Genomic DNA, 19,395 nt, shown 5'->3' on the forward strand with positions numbered 1-19,395 from the left:
CTGGGCCATCTAATAGATCAGCTACTGGGCCATCTAATAGATCTGCTACTGGGACATCTAATAGATCTGCTACTGGGCCATCTAATAGATCTGCTACTGGGCCATCTAATAGATCTGCTACTGGGCCATCTAATAGATCTGCTACTGGGCCATCTAATACATCTGCTACTGGGCCATCTAATAGATTGCTACTGGGCCATCTAATAGATCTGCTACTGGGCCATCTAATAGATCAGCTACTGGGCCATCTAATAGATCTGCTACAGGGCCATCTAATAGATTAGCTACTGGGCCATCTAATAGATCTGCTACTGCGCCATCTAATAAATCTGCTACTGGGACATCTAATAGATCTGCTACTGGGCCATCTAATAGATCAGCTACTGGGCCATCTAATAGATCTGCTACTGGGCCATCTAATAGATCTGCTACTGGGCCATCTAATAGATCTGCTACTGGGCCATCTAATAGATCTGCTACTGGGCCATCTAATAGATCTGCTACTGGGCCATCTAATAGATCTGCTACTGGGCCATCTAATAGATCAGCTACTGGGCCATCTAATAGATCTGCTACTGGGCCATCTAATAGATCTGCTACTGGGCCATCTAATAGATCTGCTACTGGACCATCTAATAGATCAGCTACTGGGCCATCTAATAGATCTGCTACTGGGCCATCTAATAGATCTGCTACTTGGCCATCTAATAGATCTGCTACTGGGCCATCTAATAGATCTGCTACTGGGCCATCTAATAGATCTGCTACTGGGCCATCTAATAGATCTGCTACTGGGCCATCTAATAGATCTGCTACTGGGCCATCTAATAGATCTGCTACTGGGCCATCTAATAGATCTGCTACTGGGCCATCTAATAGATCAGCTACTGGGCCATCTAATAGATCTGCTACTGGGCCATCTAATAGATCTGCTACTGGGCCATCTAATAGATCTGCTACTGGACCATCTAATAGATCAGCTACTGGGCCATCTAATAGATCTGCTACTGGGCCATCTAATAGATCTGCTACTGGGCCATCTAATAGATCTGCTACTGGGCCATCTAATAGATCTGCTACTGGGCCATCTAATAGATCTGCTACTGGGCCATCTAATAGATCTGCTACTGGGCCATCTAATAGATCTGCTACTGGGCCATCTAATAGATCAGCTACTGGGCCATCTAATACATCTGCTACTGGGCCATCTAATAGATTGCTACTGGGCCATCTAATACATCTGCTACTGGGCCATCTAATAGATCTGCTACTGGGCCATCTAATAGATTGCTACTGGGCCATCTAATAGATCTGCTACTGGGCCATCTAATAGATCAGCTACTGGGCCATCTAATAGATCTGCTACTGGGCCATCTAATAGATCTGCTACTGGGCCATCTAATAGATCTGCTACTGGGACATCTAATAGATCTGCTACTGGGCCATCTAATAGATCAGCTACTGGGCCATCTAATAGATCTGCTACTGGGCCATCTAATAGATCTGCTACTGGGCCATCTAATAGATCTGCTACTGGGCCATCTAATAGATCTGCTACTGGGCCATCTAATAGATCTGCTACTGGGCCATCTAATAGATCTGCTACTGGGCCATCTAATAGATCTGCTACTGGGCCATCTAATAGATCTGCTACTGGGCCATCTAATAGATCAGCTACTGGGCCATCTAATAGATCTGCTACTGGGCCATCTAATAGATCTGCTACTGGGCCATCTAATAGATCTGCTACTGGACCATCTAATAGATCAGCTACTGGGCCATCTAATAGATCAGCTACTGAGCCATCTAATAGATCTGCTACTGGGCCATCTAATAGATCTGCTACTGGGCCATCTAATAGATCAGCTACTGGGCCATCTAATAGATCTGCTAATGGGCCATCTAATAGATCTGCTACTGGGCCATTTAATAGATCTGCCACTGGGCCATCTAATAGATCTGCTACTGGGCCATCTAATAGATCTGCTACTGGGCCATCTAATAGATCTGCTACTGGACAATCAAATAGATCTGCTACTGGGCCATCTAATAGATCTGCTACTGGGCCATCTAATAGATCTGCTACAGGGCCATCTAATAGATTTGCTACTGGGCCATCTAATAGATCTGCCACTGGGCCATCTAATAGATCAGCCACTGGGCCATCTAATAGAACTATGAGGACACGTTACAATTTTTTTCTAATGAAGGCAAAGCTACACATTTAAACTTAAGTGTTTGTGTGTATGTGTGTGTATGCGTCTATGTGTGTTTGTATGTATGTCTATGGGTGGGTCTATGTGTATATCTATGTATGTGTATACTGTATGCCCCAGTGTATTACGATGAGTGTGTGTCTGTGTGTTTCTATGATAGTGCATTTTGTGAGTATGTGTGTGCAGTGGCGTAGCGAGGTCGGGTGTCACCCGGTGCGGCACTTAATGGTGTCACCCCCCAGAGCCGCAACGACCCTTCCCGAGGACAAACTTTCAATTTTCGATTTGCACCCCCCACCTCTTAAAATGCTATTTAACACTCTAATTAATCACTCTATTAAGTAGAATTATCATTTTTCTCTATATATTTTGCTATTTTTTGCCTTGGTGTCACCCCCCTAAATGGTGTCACCCGGTGCGGTCCGCACCCCGCACCCCCTCGCTACGCCCCTGTTTGTCACTTGTCCACGTCAACTGACACCTCTATAGGGCACCTGTCATAGCCGCAAAAAACGTTTACGTAGTATGGAGGTGAAAGTCTGAAAAGTATTCGTAAACAATCATGGATTTAATTCAATCATTTGGTCATGTTTAATTTAGTTGGTTGAAAGTCACAGATAAAAAATTTACAACTTTAAAACAATCATTGATTTAATTCAATCATTTGGTCATGTTTGATTTAGTTGGTTGAAAGTTACAGATCAACACATCTACAAGCCTAAAACAATCATTAATTTAATTCAATCACTTAGTCACGTTTAATATAGTTGGTTGAAAGTCGAAAAAGCTGAATGTTTAACTAGGGCAGAAACACAAAAACCTATCTCCACAACAGTCTAAATTTGAACGTGGGCAGAAAAAAAAGACTTATCTCTACAACATGTAAATATTTATTTAGGGCAGCAAATCAAAGACCTATCACTGCATTTAATATGTAACTAGAGCTGCAAAACAAAGACCTATCACTACATTTTAATATTTAACTAGGGCTGCAAAACAAAGACCTATCATTACGTTTTAATATTTAACTAGAGCTGCAAAACAAAGACCTATCACTACATTTTAATATTTAATTAGAGCAACAAAACAAAGCCATTTATCTATATCATTTTAATATTTAACTTGGGCATTAAAACAAAGACCTATCTCCACGACAGTTTAATATTTAACTAGAGCTGCAAAACAAAGCCCTATCCCTATATCATTTTAATATTTGCAAAACAAAGACCTATCAGTATATTTTAGTATTTAACTAGGGCAGCAAAACAAAGACCTATCAGTACATTTTAATATTTAACTAGGGCTGCAAAACAATGACCTATCGCTACATTTTAATATTTAATTAGAGCAAAAAAACAAAGACCTATCAGTACATTTTAATATTTAACTAGGACAGCAAAACAAAGACCTATCTTTACAACAAGCCTACCCTGTGTGTTAACAAAACAGCATCTCACAATATGATTGTTTTCTATTACGCTAAATTAACAAACAGAACAATATGTCATCAGGCACGCTTTTTAATTTACATTTTTCTTAAGTATAGAATTGTCTATTTCTTTTTGCAATATTGCTCTCGACCCGAGTTTTATATGGGAGGCAATTTATAATTAAATTTCAACGAAAATCTAGTAAGAACAAAGCCGCTCTAAAAGCAGCAATTTGGTTCAGGCAATTCATGTCGTATTAATTATAACTGAGTTGTTTACATGCACGAAATCTCAAGATTTACTAAGCGAGAACAAACTTTTTTTTTTAATGTTAGGTTATTTTATTTGATACTGTTTAAATAATATTCAAGTTTTTTTTGGAATGAAAACTACCAGCTTTATTTAGCGGGGAACCATCTTATTTATATTTTTAAGTTATTTTATTTCATGCTGTGTAGATCATTAAAAGTTGTTGTTTTTTTAAAGAAAACTACCAATTTTACTTATAGGGGAACCATCCTTGTTTTTAAATGTCAGGTTATTTTATTTGTTATTGTTTAAATAATTTGAAGGGTCTTTTTTTTTTAAAGAAAATTACCAGCTTTATTGGTATGATGTTTTAAGTGATACTATTTAAATAAATGAAAATTAAATTATCGTGGGCAAAATTGAGAAGTATAATGAATAATTTTTCACAAATGGCCCTTTAAAATTACCCATTATTGGCATTACGTACGTTGGTGATTAGCATTAGTTACCAGAGTATTCTGATCTCATTGAAGTTTACATCAGCTGACCACCTGACCTAACACAACACAACATGGTGCCTAATTTCTTACGTCACCTGTCCACACACCAAAGGGCAGGTAAGAAAACATACAAGGTGGCAGGCGGAACCGCTTCACAGGTGTCATCGCGCCGTAGGTAAACAAAACAACAAGAGACCTAAAACACATCAAGCGCGACGTTAAGCCAGGCGTATCGGCCGCTGGTCAAGCCCTGACGTCATCCTCCCCCTAAACACGATTCGTTAAAAAAAAAAAAACAATGCGTGGCGATCACGCGTTTCAATACACAACCGACCAATCGTATTTAATCAACTGTTCGTTCATTGGCTGTTACAAAATTCATCAACAAACTAACAGTTGAATATAAGTACCATCACCCAGAGTCAAAATTTCATTTCGTTTTCAGCTTTCTTTGAGATCGCTAAGACTTACATTACAGTGATTTTTTAAATACCACGTATCCTGCTTCGAGATTCTTGACACAATGGCCCAGTACAATGTTAACTCCGCAGACTACGAAATCGACCGCGATTTTTTCGAAGAGTTTGACGCCTTCGAAGGTAAAACCATCGGCCGAGGGAGTTCCGGCATGGTGGTGCTAGCCACATCATTCGAGGAACCGTACGTCCAGCGGGCGGTAAAGAAATTCGCCTTACACGGGATCCACACGGACGATGAGGAAGCTGAAGAGGACTCCACGGTAATCCGGAACTTTTTCAAAGAGGTCAGCATCATGAGGCGGGTCAGTAACACCAACATCATGCCGCTGATAGCATCCGTCAAGACGCCCTTCTACCTGGCTATCGTGATGCCGTACTGTCCAAAAGGAGATCTCAGTCGTCTGCTTGTTGAGTTGTCTACGAGTGATCAGCAGAAGTATTCAAGACAGGTAAGTCATTTTTTTATTATATACTCACGCATGTAAATAGTGCTACCATAAGTCAACATGAAATATTATATTGTTGTAATAAATTCTATAGAATTTTACTCGGCGTTAGAACTACGTATATTCATATAATATTTGTGTTTTTAGTTTTTAATAAAGGGTTGATCATTTAGTATTTTGGTTAAATTTCTTGAAGGATTAAACATAGCTGGTAAATCTAATAGTTAGAAGAAAAAATTTACCGCATGGTTTCTTTAACAAAAGAATGTTTTCGTTTAATGTTCACATATTTTCTTGTTGAAATATGCATATTGAAGTTACAAAAAGATCTAATAGATTCATAGGTTTATTCGAGTACTAATATTATACTAATGCTCATAACTGTTATTATTTATAATAACATTACTTTTTATTTTCTTTGTACCTTTAGAAAATAACTATTATTTATTATGACTTTAAATTATTATTATATTATACTCGCATTAATATTTCTGGTCACTTCAAACAATAATTATGTTTATTTATTATAACATTACTTTAAATTATCTTTGTTACTTTAGAAAATTATTATTTATTATTATTATTTATTATGACTTTAGATTGTCATTATGTTAGACCTGTATTATTATTTCTTGTAACTTTATATAATAATAATAATAATAATTCTTATTTATTACGACTTCAGATAACAACAGCTGTGGAGTATCTACACAGCAAGAACATCATCCACGGCGACCTGAAGCCGTTGAACGTCTTGATAGACGAGCACGATAATGCCCTGGTCTCAGACTTCGGTCTGTCTCGGGCAGTGCCTAACAAGACGGTTGAGATTTTCATGAACTTCGGCACCATGTCCTACAGGGCGCCGGAAACATTCCTGGCGGAGAGGGTTAACCCTTTCAAGGTTGGTGTTTCTTTTTTACAGAGTATAATAATACTAAATTTTTTGTTTAATTTTTTTTGTTTTTTTATGGTTTTTTTTTTTTGGGGGGGGGGGGGTCAAATTATACGTTTAATTTTTTTAAATTTAAAAAAAAAAACTTTATAAGTAAATAATTCTAGACTATTTAGTTCAAATATTAACGTATTTTAAAAAATTACTAATTGTGTAAATAAAAAATTATGTCAATATTTTATTTACCGATTTAACAAAAAAGTAGAACTACTAGATTAAATTGTATTTTTATTATTCTTTTATAAAGAGAGACACACTTTAGGTCATATGTTCGATATAGGCAATGTTTTTAAATGCGCCTGAAGTGAAAAAAAAAAGTTGAAAATAATGATGAAAAGGGCGGCCCCCCCCCCTCGTAACGCCCCTGTAATTCATGTTGTCAATATTAAATATAACCACGTCATGTTCCTCTCTCTTCAGGCTGACTTGTACTCCCTGGGTGTCACCCTCTGGGCCATAGCCCTGAAGAAAAAACCCAAGAAATGGATGGACTACGTGGAAGAGATCACCTCCGCCTCACACTTACCTCCCTTTACTAGGTAAATACCGTAAGCTCGGCTCAAGTTTATTCTTACTATATCTGAAATTTTAATTTGTATTATTAGCATTGCAAGTAGGATCGTGTCGATTGGATGAACCGAAACTAGAATGTTTATTAACTTTATACAATAAAATTAGAAGCTATTTAATTTTTTATATTATATTATACAAAACACTGAAATAGTAATTTATCATTGTTAAATGTATGTAATTGTTTTCTTATCACAGGACTGTCATTGTGTCTCTCCTGAACACAGACCCAAAGAAAAGACCAAATGCCAGTCAAATTCTTGAAGATTTATGAAACAATCAGCTTACCTTAACGTTAAGTTAAGCCTAACATGATAAGGTAATTTATTAATTTAAATTTTATAGTTCTCCTTACGCACTTTTAGTTTAAGGTTAGCGTTATATTTATTTTTAATTAGCTTTTATTGCCGAAGCAATATAAAGAGTGGATCGGCTAGTCTTCAAATTATTAAATTTCCAAAAATTAAATTATTGCTAATTTAAATATTTTCTTTTTTTTAAATGTATTTATATTTTATATTCAATTTTTTTTTTGGCTTTCTTTATCTGAGAAAATATTATTTTTAATTGTGCAGGTTCAAGCCCCCCCCCCCCTCCCCCCTCCTCCACCCCCCTCTCCACCCACACACCCACACCGATGGTCAAGAAAAGACCTGAGATGATGGTACGGCTAACCAACAAGATAATTTACCGCGTCAGGCGGTAACGACTAATTGTTCGTACATGGGTGCAGGATACCGAGAACTGATCTACAATGTTGTAGAGACAGTAGAGTGGCAAACCAGTTGCAGCATTTATCAAATACACAACGTATGAATCTTGACTGACATTGTTAGTGGTTGCAGCTATTCATAGATATCCCTGCATAGAATGTGTGTTGGTTTTAACTATAGATCACAAGAATTGCTTAATCTGGAAATAAAGTTGTTTGATGTAGAGCGTTAAAATTGTCTCCGGGTGTTTAGACCTAAGCGTCTTGGTCATAAAGAGCATTTAATTTTTATTTTATTTTAACATCAGAAATCAAAATACTATTTTTATAATGTAAATTGAAAGAACAAATGAAATTGTAAATTGGACATTGTAATTGATTTTTTATGAACATAAAAGTATGCTTAAAAATATTTATTATTTTAAAATCGTGTTTAAACTGAATGGTATAAACTTGTGAATGATGAACACAGTTTTTATGATAGATTTTGGTGGTGACCACGTGAGATATGTAAATTGTGTACCATTTGATTCTTTGAAATCCTTCCTAGACTGTAATTTTACTGTATGATTTTTAACTTGTATATAGTTTAAGTGTGTGTATATTTTTAAGGTTGATTTGAAATGGAATAAATTTTTCAATGCGTATGAACTTTTATATACTGATCATATTGTGTTCTGCTAAATAAATAACGTATATAAAGAACGTATTGACAACAATAAAATTCACTCGCTAAAATTATAATCTGATATTGTTTTTAATGATGCATTTTTAATTAAATAATAATCTGATATGATGAATTTTTAATGAAATAAACACATAAATGTTTACGAACTTTATCTTTTTAATTACTAATTTGTTACTCTGTGGTTCCGTTTGTTTGTGTTTAGATCGTAAATGTTAAACGAAAGGGTTTCCTAATTTCATATTGCCCCACTTCTTGGCTTAATCTGTGTGTTCATTTGACTTATATGTCAGCTATTATGTCAGGGGAGTACTGGCTTGTTGGTTCATTCAATAGGAGAAAACAGAAGTTTTTGTGGAGAAAATATAGCAAACTAAAACTCGAAGTTTTAGATAGATTTTAGTGTGGTAGTGAAATGGTATAAGAAGACATTAATATTTGAAACTGTTTTCAACATGGGTCTAACTTGGTCAAGGAATGTCTGTCTATGTGTGAAATGATGAGTTCCAGACTTAAACCATCTTCAGTGCCAGTAATTAATAAAATTCCGGTATGATGAAGAGATATGGAGTGAAATATTAGAATAAAAATCAATGTAATTCGTCTAAATAGTACAATACTAATAATTTATGTACCTATAACTCAGTGACTTGTCTGTAAATTAAAAAAAAACATGAATTATCAGAACACTTCAACTGATTCATTACAAAACATTCACAATAGTAACGTCATTATTACGAAAAATAACGTTTTTAACCGATACATTTATTTAGTTTCTTTTTTTTTTAAATCCGATTTCAAGTCTTAGGAATAAGGTTGTTTTTTTTTAGTATTTTCTTTTTAGTTGATTCTTAATTAACTTATGATGGGGGTTCTCCAATATACGGCGAAGAATTAAGTCCAAATTACTAGCTTTCTAATAACATTTCATATCACCTAATTATACTTTAAAATATTTTAAAGTTATTTTTCTATACATATTAATTTTTACTTAGAATATTTTTCTTGCACTAACCATGAGGACCTGGTATTGGCTTAAAACATCTTTTACAAGCTAGAGCAATTTCAAATAAAATTTCTTAATTTTTTTTTTTAATTCGTTAAAATTAATAAATATTTACTCAACGGGCCGACGAACGTTATGACAATATCATGAAACAGTGTTTCTTCAAGACTTTTTTCTCCGAGGGGGCACTTGAAATTTTCGGGGGGGGGGGGGGGGAGAGGGGGGTAGACTTTCTTCGGGGGGGGAGGGGGGGTCGGACACTGTAAAAAGTCGATATTTTCTATTCGTTCGGGGGCGGTAGAAACTCTGCCATGAAACGGACAACTTCAAGGGACATATAACAAAATAGACATAAAAGACTTGTAATGATGACCATCTTTGGCTAAGGTGGATAAGAACAGGGACGGTTTATGAAGTTAGCCGACAAAAGTTGTTTAGTTTTGCCAGCTATTGGTAACATGCGGATGACCTACATCCAATGTCACCTGACCAAGGCTTCCATTCTTAAATAAGATACAAACAAAAATAAAAACACGAAACTATTGCGATCTTTGAAATCAATCAATTAAAAAGTATTAAGTCACAGCAAGGAAAACGGCAATATCAAAAGGGGCGCTGATAAAAGACAGTAATGACCGGGCGACAACACATGCGAGTTATCTACCATGATGACAAAAGAATAGCACCTTGAGTGTGGATACCGACACACGAAAATAACCTAGCCAACATGAATTGTTTTGTTGTTGTCGTTAGGCGAGGTATAGAAAAACATGTGGGTGACCTACATAGCTGACACTTGCTCGAGGCTCAAAGATACGCCCGGCGTTTCTCTACCTTTGAAGACTTAGCACAATTATAAGACGCTGATGACGCCGGCTATCTTTGAAAAATCATTCACTGAAAAATCATTGATAATATCAATGACACTAGAATGGCGGAGGTTACATCAAAGGAAAGCCGAAAACATGGTCGCTGAATGGATTGTTATGAATCAGCGACCACGGTGAGAAAATATGACACCTGAAGCGGTTGTGGCATTAGGCTGGGGTAGGGGTGTGGTCCGCACATGGTGACACCATTTAGGGGGTGATACTAAATTGTAAAATCATAAAATATGTTGTCTATAATAGTTTAATCTTTATCCAAGGGGTCATCCATAAATGACGTCACGCTTTTTTGGACGATTTTTACCTCCCCCACCCTACCCTCAGTCACACATCGTCACAAAAAGCCAGACCCCCCCCCTAAAATGACGTCACACCTCAACCTACAACCCATCCTCGAAATTGCAGTTGAATTTTTCTTTAAACGTCGATATTTTTCCAAAATCTTCTCCGAACTCTGTCAAAATAAAGTATTTTGATCAATTCCTCTATTGCAATTTATCAAATCAGTTTTCTAAAACGCGAAATAACGTCTAAAATTCGTTTTCTAACATTGCTTTTTTATAATGCAAAAAATGTGACGTCGCACCATCTGAACCCCCCCCCCCCTCCCCCTCGTCACACATCGTCACAAAATTACGGACCCCCTCCCCCCTGTGAATGTGACGCCATTTATGGACGACCCCCCCAATTAAAATAATCGAATAGTTAGGTAGTAGGGTGACCCTATGCACAAAAACAAAACAAAAATTGGGGAGTGGGGTTACACCAAGCATAAACTAATGTAGGAGTGGGGTGACACCAAGCATAAAATAATTGGAGAGTGGGGTGAGACCAAGCATAAAATAATTGGGGAGTGGGGTGACAACAAGTACAAATTGTTAAAAAGTTGGGGTGACACCTGAGTTGGTACACCTAAGGGATGGCACAGCGATTCGTATTGAAGTCAACCCAAAAACGTTGTTTTATTTTCTATGATGCACACAACACGAAGATGACCAGCATCTCAAGCAAAAAAATTCAGCGTCCGACATTAGTTATAAAATAACTTTGTGGATCAAACTATTACTATGAATCATAGGCGTCGCAGGGCGGGGGGGGGGGGGGTGCGCGTACGGCACCGGGTGGCACCATTTAAACGGGTGATACCAAGAAAAAAAATTGCAAGATAAATAGAATAAAAGTGTTGTTTTTTTTTTGCCAGTTCAATGAATGGTTAATTAGAGCTAAAAGCATTTTAAGCACATAATGACCATCCCAAAAAGGAAGGTGGGGGAGGGTGCGGGGTAACACCATGACTTAAACATGCAAACTATAGAGAAAACAATACTACACCAAGGTGTATTAACAACCGACTATAGATAAACATCATTAAATGTGAACACTTTAACGCTTTACGGGGGTGGATGGGTGACAATAACTGCAAATTTTAGGGTGACACCCGACCTAACGACCCCACTGGCATGAATATATTATTATATTTCCCACCCAGAGTTACTAGAGATAGTTATTTGCGTGGTTGACTTGCGTGTTTACGTGCGTGGGGGGGGGGGGGAGTTGATTTCATGGGTAGTAGACTTGTATGCATGAATTCTCAGGGGGGGGTTGCTAAAATGTTTGTATAATCTTAGGTGTGTTTAGCTTGTGTTGTGTGGGATGGGTGGAGCAGGAGGGATTACTATAAATGTTGCATAATTTCAGGTGTGTGTAGTGTATGTGTGGGGGGGTTACTACATTTTTTTGCATAATTTCAGGGAGCTTGTTTTGTTGTGTGTGTGTGTGGGGGGGGGGGGATTACTAAAACTTGCAAAATTTCAGTGGTGGTTGACTTATATGTGTGGGGGGTGGGTGGGTGTTACTAGAACTATTGCTTTATTCAAAATTGTGTTGTCTATATGATACACTGTGGAAGGGGTCGTTTGTATGATAAAATGTACACAATACAACACCATTTTCCGTACACTTTCAGAATTGTGTTTATAAATATTACATTGTATGTAATGTACAAAGTAATAGAATATTGTTGGAGAACAGTGTTCGGGTGCAAATTGTTTTCATGGATTTATGGGTAGGCAACATAAACAATGTACCATAACAAATTACTATCTATTCACCTTAAAATCACGTACGCTCTTAAGATGATTATTTTAGTCATTAGGTACAATAGAACTAATTAAAAAGCAAACTGGGTTCGAATAGTCTTGTTTCTCAATTTAACGATAACATTTGTTTTACTTGTTAAAATTGTGGAATTAATTAATTACACCTGAACTCAAAAATATTTTTAACTTGACGCCAGGGACGCTCCAGTTCCCGCCCTCCCCCACCCTCACACACACACACCTAAACAAACAGAAAAGGTGTTTTGTGACGTCCATTCAAGTGTCAGATGACGTGAGCGAGCGGCAAGCGCACTGAAGCGTGTCGCCCACCTCACCGTCCCGTCCTCTGATCTATTGATGTCTGTACCTATGGCGTCACTTGACCGCCCCTGTCCATATTTCCATTATTATAATCACATATATCGATTGCCAAAAAAAAAACCCCAGAGGAAATAAAATTTGACCACTGGTCAAAAAAGTTTTATCTAGTTGGTGATGCCAATCCTTGATTGGTCAGAATTAGCATAACGCAGGTTTCCTGATACTTAATATAAGTCGGTTCAAAATTCTAGCATTAGCATGTATGTTTTCAAACCAAGTATTTGTGCACGATTTCACATCCTCAACTGAGTTTGACTCGCATACTTTTCAGTAGTTTGATGTAGGCTATTCCAGACATTGACTACATCCTTCACTGAAACCATCTTATACATCACAGCATTCTAAATCAGGCACTGAAATTTGTCTTTCTCACAAGCGTCTAGAACTAATCCTAGTAGACGTTGGCATATCGTAACTACTCGTTTCTTTATCCACTATGAGTACGGAGAGTTTCAAATACTTCGAGCTTGACTTAGACGGAGACTTTTTCATCGAGTTTCAAATCCACGAGGGCCCCGTCTTAGGCCGAGGCAGCTCAGGTGAAGTCGTCCTCGCCACGTTCATCAAACACCCCCAGTACAGGCGAGCCGTCAAGAAGTTTCCACTCACAGGCGCGGACGCCCAGGGGGACGACGCCGAAGAGGACGCTAGGGTGAGGAGAAACTTCCAGAGAGAGGTGCAGATGATGAAACAGCTTCACCACCCAAACATCATGCCCCTCGTGGCTTACGTCAAGACGCCAAGGTACCTGGCTCTGATTATGCCGTACTGCCCCAAAGGTACACTGGCCAAAATGTTGACCACGTTGGTACCTGCATTGCAAGCCAGATACATGAGACAGGTGTGTTCTTATATCTTTAAATAATTAATAATATAATATTTATTGGTTTTAAAAATGTATGGCCAGATTCATAAAAAAAAATATTTTATTATAATTATTTTATAAATAAAATTTTCTTAAATCAAACTTAATTCATAATACAATTTTTTTTTAAATATCATATTATCTATTTGTTTTATAAATGTAAATAATGATTCATCAAACACCACTGTTCTTAAATAAAATGTATTCCCTCGTTTTATAAATACACTAAAGGTCGTGTTGTTTACAACCCCTGGTATGTTAAGTACAATGCCATGTTTTAGAACCCCGCTTCCATATTCCCCGTTACTTTGTTATTCACCTGTTTCAATAAACTGAATCAGACACCTGGAAAAAAATAGAGAACCAATTTTAAATTAAAAAACAATGTTAATCCCACTATTCGTAAAGTTTGATTAATTTACGTATACTTAATCTCAAATGATTAACAATCATTATTTCCTAACCTTCTGCCCTTACTACATGATATTAATACTGTAAAACCATATTACCATAGACATCTAAAAATAGAACCCCCCCCCCCACCTTGTTGCAGGTGACTGAAGCCGTAGAGTACCTCCACAACCGCAACATCATCCACGGCGACATCAAACCTCAGAACGTCCTCATCAGCGACGACGACACTGCCCTGCTCTCAGACTTTGGTCTCTCCCGGGCGGTGCCACACAGGATGGTGGAGATGTTCGTCCACTTTGGTACCACGACCTACAGGGCTCCGGAGACTTTCAGCGACGACAGGGTTAACCCTTTTAAGGTCAGTCTACTAGCATCAAGTCCCGTCATTTATTTTAGCATTTTTATTTACTTTTATTACGCTTATGATTTGTATCAGCTCTTTTAAAAGTATCCATTATTTTAAAGTTACTGTAGTTTCCAATGGTTTAGGTCCATTTTTATTTATTTAAATATGTGTGTAAACGTATTCTATGGATACATATTAGTAAATATCAATACATAGGTCTATTATAATACATATTAATTTGTAATGATTATAATACCTATCTGATAATTCATCGCATTAACATCCTTGCTTTGACTTGAATATCCATTATATTTACATCCTGTATCAACTCCAAAAATCATCACCTTTAAATCATCTATTAACGTAAACAACAACCATCATAATCACATCTATCAACTTTAACAACCATCATTATCATCCGGTATTAGCTTCAATAATCATCACCCACATCTGATATCAACTTCAACAACTACCATATTGACATCTTGTATCAACTTCAACAACCACCATATAATTACATTCTGTATCAACTTCAACCATTATATCAACATGCTATATCAACTTCATCAACCATCTTTCACATCTTATATCAACTTCATCAACCATCACTCACATCTTCTATTAACTTCAACAACCATCACTTCCATTTTCTATCAACTTCAACAACCATCACTCACATCTTCTATCAACTTCAACAACCATCACTTCCATTTTCTATCAACTTCAACAACCATCACTCACATCTTCTATCAACTTCAACAACCAACACTCACATCCTATATCAACTTCAACAACCATCACTCACATATGTTATCAACTTCAACAACCATCACTCACATATGTTATCAACTTTAACAACCATCACTCCCATCTAATATCAACTACAACAACCATCACTCCCATCTTCTATCAACTTCAACAACCACCACTACCATCTTCTATTAACTCCTTACAGACAGACTTGTATTCCCTTGGAGTCACCCTCTGGGCTATCGCCTTAAAGAGAAAACCCAAGCTAGACATTCCGTTCGTTAGAGAGCTGGAATTGGCCACACACGTGCCACTCAAATACAGGTAATTTATTCTTCTAGATAAATTACCTTTTTGCCTTTTTCTTAAGGAACATTATGTATTTTCATTTGATCTCTTATCCTTATAAAATATTATTATACCCTATTTTTTTATTTATGCATTCTTTATAAAGAAAATTATAACTTTTTCAAAATTAAAAATAAAAATGTTTTTATTAAATATTACATAATTTACGGTTTTCTTTTTTTTACAGGAGTGTGATCGAATCTCTCCTGCACATAAACCCAGCAGAAAGACCCACAGCCACACATGTTCTAGAAGATATGTGATGGACGAGTTCAACTCACAAGTCTACATGTACAGAGGTATTTACTTTTATTACATATCAATGTGATACATTCAATTGCTGTTTATTATCGTAATATAACGTGATTTTAATGAAGATAACCAATGCTGCGACATTAATAATTTGTCCTGTAAGAATTACATATTATTTTTATCCCGTATTAGACAATCTAAAAAATTAAAGGAATTTGGTTGGGTACAAATTAATTTTCCCTGTAACAGCACTATTGTTTCTGAAACTTGTTTAATTAATTTGAAAAAATTAATTAACAAATAAATAATTGAAGTTATAAAATTAAGCATTTTTTTTTCTTAAATTCAACATTTATATAATCTTACATTTTTCTAACAAAGTTTTTTTTTTCATCATAGGTGTCTATATTAAAATGGATGCCAAATGAAGAATGCCAAAAGAATAGCCAATAATTTCATTTTACTATTACAGTGTGTTTTAAGTTAAATTTCTAATTACATTTTTAAAAATAAAGTAATTATTTGACTATTATTGATATTTTACAATTTAGTAACTTTAGTTACTTTTATTAACATTTTTAGTTACTCTTTAGTAACTTTAGTTACTTTAGTAACTTTTTAAACAAAATGAGTTTGGCCCTGGAAAAAAAAAACAAGTAAATTGTAAGAAAAGATAGTTTTTATTATGTTTCTAATTTTTTTAAATCTTAAAACTTTAGTGTAAATTGATTTGAAAAAGTAAGCAAATTTCTTTTATATGCCAAGCAGACCCCCCCCCCCTCCCCCACCCCCTAAATATTTTGCTTTTGTAATTGTCACACGTCCTTGTTCTGTTTTATAGATTTCCTGTATTTTGTCTTCTTTCACTCCCTGATAAACTTCTTAGATACTCTAACACAGTCTTATTTTTTCTTCTGTCATACAATTTTATTTTAGTAGCTTTTAAAGATTTTAGTATTGGAATTGTATTTTTTAGTTTGACAAAATATTGTTTTTCGTGAAAATTGTCAAAAAATTATTTTTTTAAATTGGAATTTATTTCATCCTAATAACAATGAGCAAATGATCATTTTTTTTAATTCTAAAATCAATAGCAAGTTTTGAAAATATTAAGGACGAATATTAAAAAAAAATGTGTGTAGCCACTTAAATTACGAAAACATGTATTTCTAGAGCATTTATTTATCGAAAATCATGTATACGAAATTGTCTCTAGAACTTTACTATTTGCCTCAGCAGTGGCTTTAATAAGCTTATCTTTTTCAATTGTTAACTTTAACGTTAACATCTTTTATCAAATTTATGTTTTAGATTTTTAAAAAAAATATTTAAAATATTTAAAAACAACAACAACAAAAAAAAAAGATTATTTTCATGGTTTAATATTCAAGATTACTGAAGCTGTATTGAGTATATCATTCCACCATAAACAAATTTAATTAGTCTGTGTAAATAAAATTTGTCTGCTTCTTTTATAAAAGTAATTTCAAAGGGATAATAAAAGTAAATTAACTGTAAAAGTGATATTTTTTTCTAAAAATGTATTGCCTTTGTTCTTATCTGTTGAAATCGTAGCCTTACCCCCCCCCCCCCCCCCCCCCCACCCTCACTTTCTTTTTACGACCATATACTCAACTTCACCATTTTGAATCCATAACTATGAAATTAAAATCTACATATTCTATTTTTTTATATTAAGCATTTAATTTTTCAAATGTCTCATAAAATGTCTCATAAAATGTCTGTATGTCTATGTTCTTGTAATGGCAATTGTTTTAATAAAAAAAACAAAAAACGTTTTTGTTCTATTTTGTCGTAATATTTGTCGTATAATAACTTGTGTTATAGATGAAATGTTGTTTATTTGTCGATTTGTTATTCCCGTTACATTCTCGTTACTGATTCATTGACACTTTTGAATAAGTAGGACTATATATACTTATATATTTCTGTGGATTTATATAGCTCTTGTTGATGGAAAGAAACCAAATACCATACACAAATTACCTGTGTACTCCTAGTAACTGAAATTACTTTCATACACATTTTAGCGTAAACAAAAACATCCACTTAATGATATTGATGTTTAATAACAAGCTTTAGTGTAATAATGCATTCAAAAAGAAGAAAATAAATGATTTTCTTAAAATATATAATAATGAACTACTATTAAAATAACTAAAAAGAATAGCGTGGGTCGCTATATTAACTGTTGAATACCTTTACTAGAATTTAAGAAGCGGCCTTAACATTTTTAAGGCAATGGAATTAAATGACCAAAAACTATTGCGCACCAAATGAGCACGACGAAAAATGTGCATATAATATAAAATGGCGTTAAATAGTAGCTTAATATTGGAACTTTTCATTAATTCTTTAAAAATTAATTAATCATCTAATTGCGTCAAATTTGATGGGTACCTGACTTACTTTCGTTAACAAATTTTTAACATAAAGGCCGCTGGGCATAGTGCTGACCTTACCATCCCTGCAAATGCCGAGGTCGTGGAACATATGTAACATAATATTATGTGAGGTGCAGGGGTGGGTAGCAAACTCCAAGTTTCGTGCTGTAAACCTTCAACTCTCTCCTGTCCAACAAAAGTAAAGTTCCCTTTCAAACCTGACGGTCTATGGGGCAAGTGAAGTAGAGTTCACTTGTTTCTGTGACCTCGGCATATGAAGAGATAGTGTGGTCAGCACTATGCCCAGCCGCCTTTACTTTCTCTAACGTGAGTTAGGTACCCATCACTCCATCAGAGTTGGGTGGACTCAGGGACGGTCTACTGACTTGAACCCGGATTCGAACTCGAGACTTACGGGTTAGCAGTCCAGCTCTCTACCGCTAGACCACTCCCCTTCAACAATAGTAGGCCCCCACAATTTGAAACAGAATCAAACACATCACAATTTTAACTAATTATTTTAACATCTTTGTCAGAATTAACAAAAATAATAAAAATAAGGGTCATTTGAGCACTGGGTTGAGATACAGTGTTTATTTTAGGACACCTCCAGGGGAGAGTACTACTATCCTCTGTAGCACGCCACCCCCCCCCCCCCCCTTTTCGGGCGATATAGAAAAAATATGTAATTTATTTAGAAAATATATTTTTTAATCTGTGTGCCCCATCCCCTCCCACACTGGCGAAAAAAATATCTGAACCCAGGTGGGTGGGTGATCCAGTCAAAATATATGGAGAATGATTTATCATTAAAGCTAGGTTTACATTTAAAATGTATTAGACAGGATGTCGCGCGGTTGTCTAATCATTAAAAATGATTAAATGTGTTTTAATTGTGTTTATCATTAGCAATTAATAGGAACTATGTTTTAATAGTAGACTAAATTTGATTTAATTGTGTTAACATTAACAATCAGTTGGGTCTATATTTAAAATGTAGTAGACTAAATGTGTTTTAATTAACATTTAGTTGGATCTATATTTAAAATGTAGTAGGGGGTCGTCCATAAATGACGTCACACTCGGGGGGGGGGGGATGGTGGGTCCGTAATTTTGTGACGGTGTATGATAGGGGAAAGGGGGGGGTTATATGGTGTGACGTCATATTTTTTGCATTATAAAAAAAGCAGTGTTAAAAACGAGCTTTAGCCTTTATTTCGCGTTTTAGAAAACGATTTTAATAAATTGTAATAGGAATTGATCAAAATACTCTGTGTTGACAGATTTCTGACAAGATTTTGGAAAGATATTAAGCAACTTTGAGGTTGGTTGTAGACTGAGGTGTGACGTCATTTTAGGGGGGGGGGGCGGGATTTCGGCGATTTGTGACTACGTGTGAC

At 35.7% G+C, this 19,395-nt stretch overlaps 2 protein-coding genes across 2 annotated transcripts; both read left to right on the top strand.

The window, feature by feature from the left end:
• The first annotated feature begins 4,918 nt into the window (after positions 1-4,918).
• LOC131958564 (hormonally up-regulated neu tumor-associated kinase homolog B-like) lies at positions 4,919-7,119 on the top strand. Its single transcript, XM_059323652.1, has 4 exons — positions 4,919-5,323; positions 6,006-6,224; positions 6,696-6,814; positions 7,044-7,119. The coding sequence occupies exons 1-4, from the start codon at positions 4,919-4,921 to the stop codon at positions 7,117-7,119; spliced, it is 819 nt and encodes a 272-aa protein (XP_059179635.1).
• Positions 7,120-13,051: 5,932 nt separating this feature from the next.
• On the top strand, positions 13,052-15,601 carry LOC131958567 (aurora kinase A-like). The gene is made up of 4 exons (XM_059323662.1): positions 13,052-13,456; positions 14,034-14,252; positions 15,196-15,314; positions 15,526-15,601. Exons 1-4 carry the CDS (start codon positions 13,052-13,054, stop codon positions 15,599-15,601), a joined length of 819 nt encoding a protein of 272 aa, XP_059179645.1.
• Positions 15,602-19,395: the final 3,794 nt, after the last annotated feature.

This window comes from Physella acuta, unplaced genomic scaffold (genome assembly GCF_028476545.2).
Source record: "Physella acuta isolate Inbredline_101_S28 unplaced genomic scaffold, ASM2847654v3 ptg001336l, whole genome shotgun sequence".
NCBI classification, from domain to species: domain Eukaryota; kingdom Metazoa; phylum Mollusca; class Gastropoda; family Physidae; genus Physella; species Physella acuta.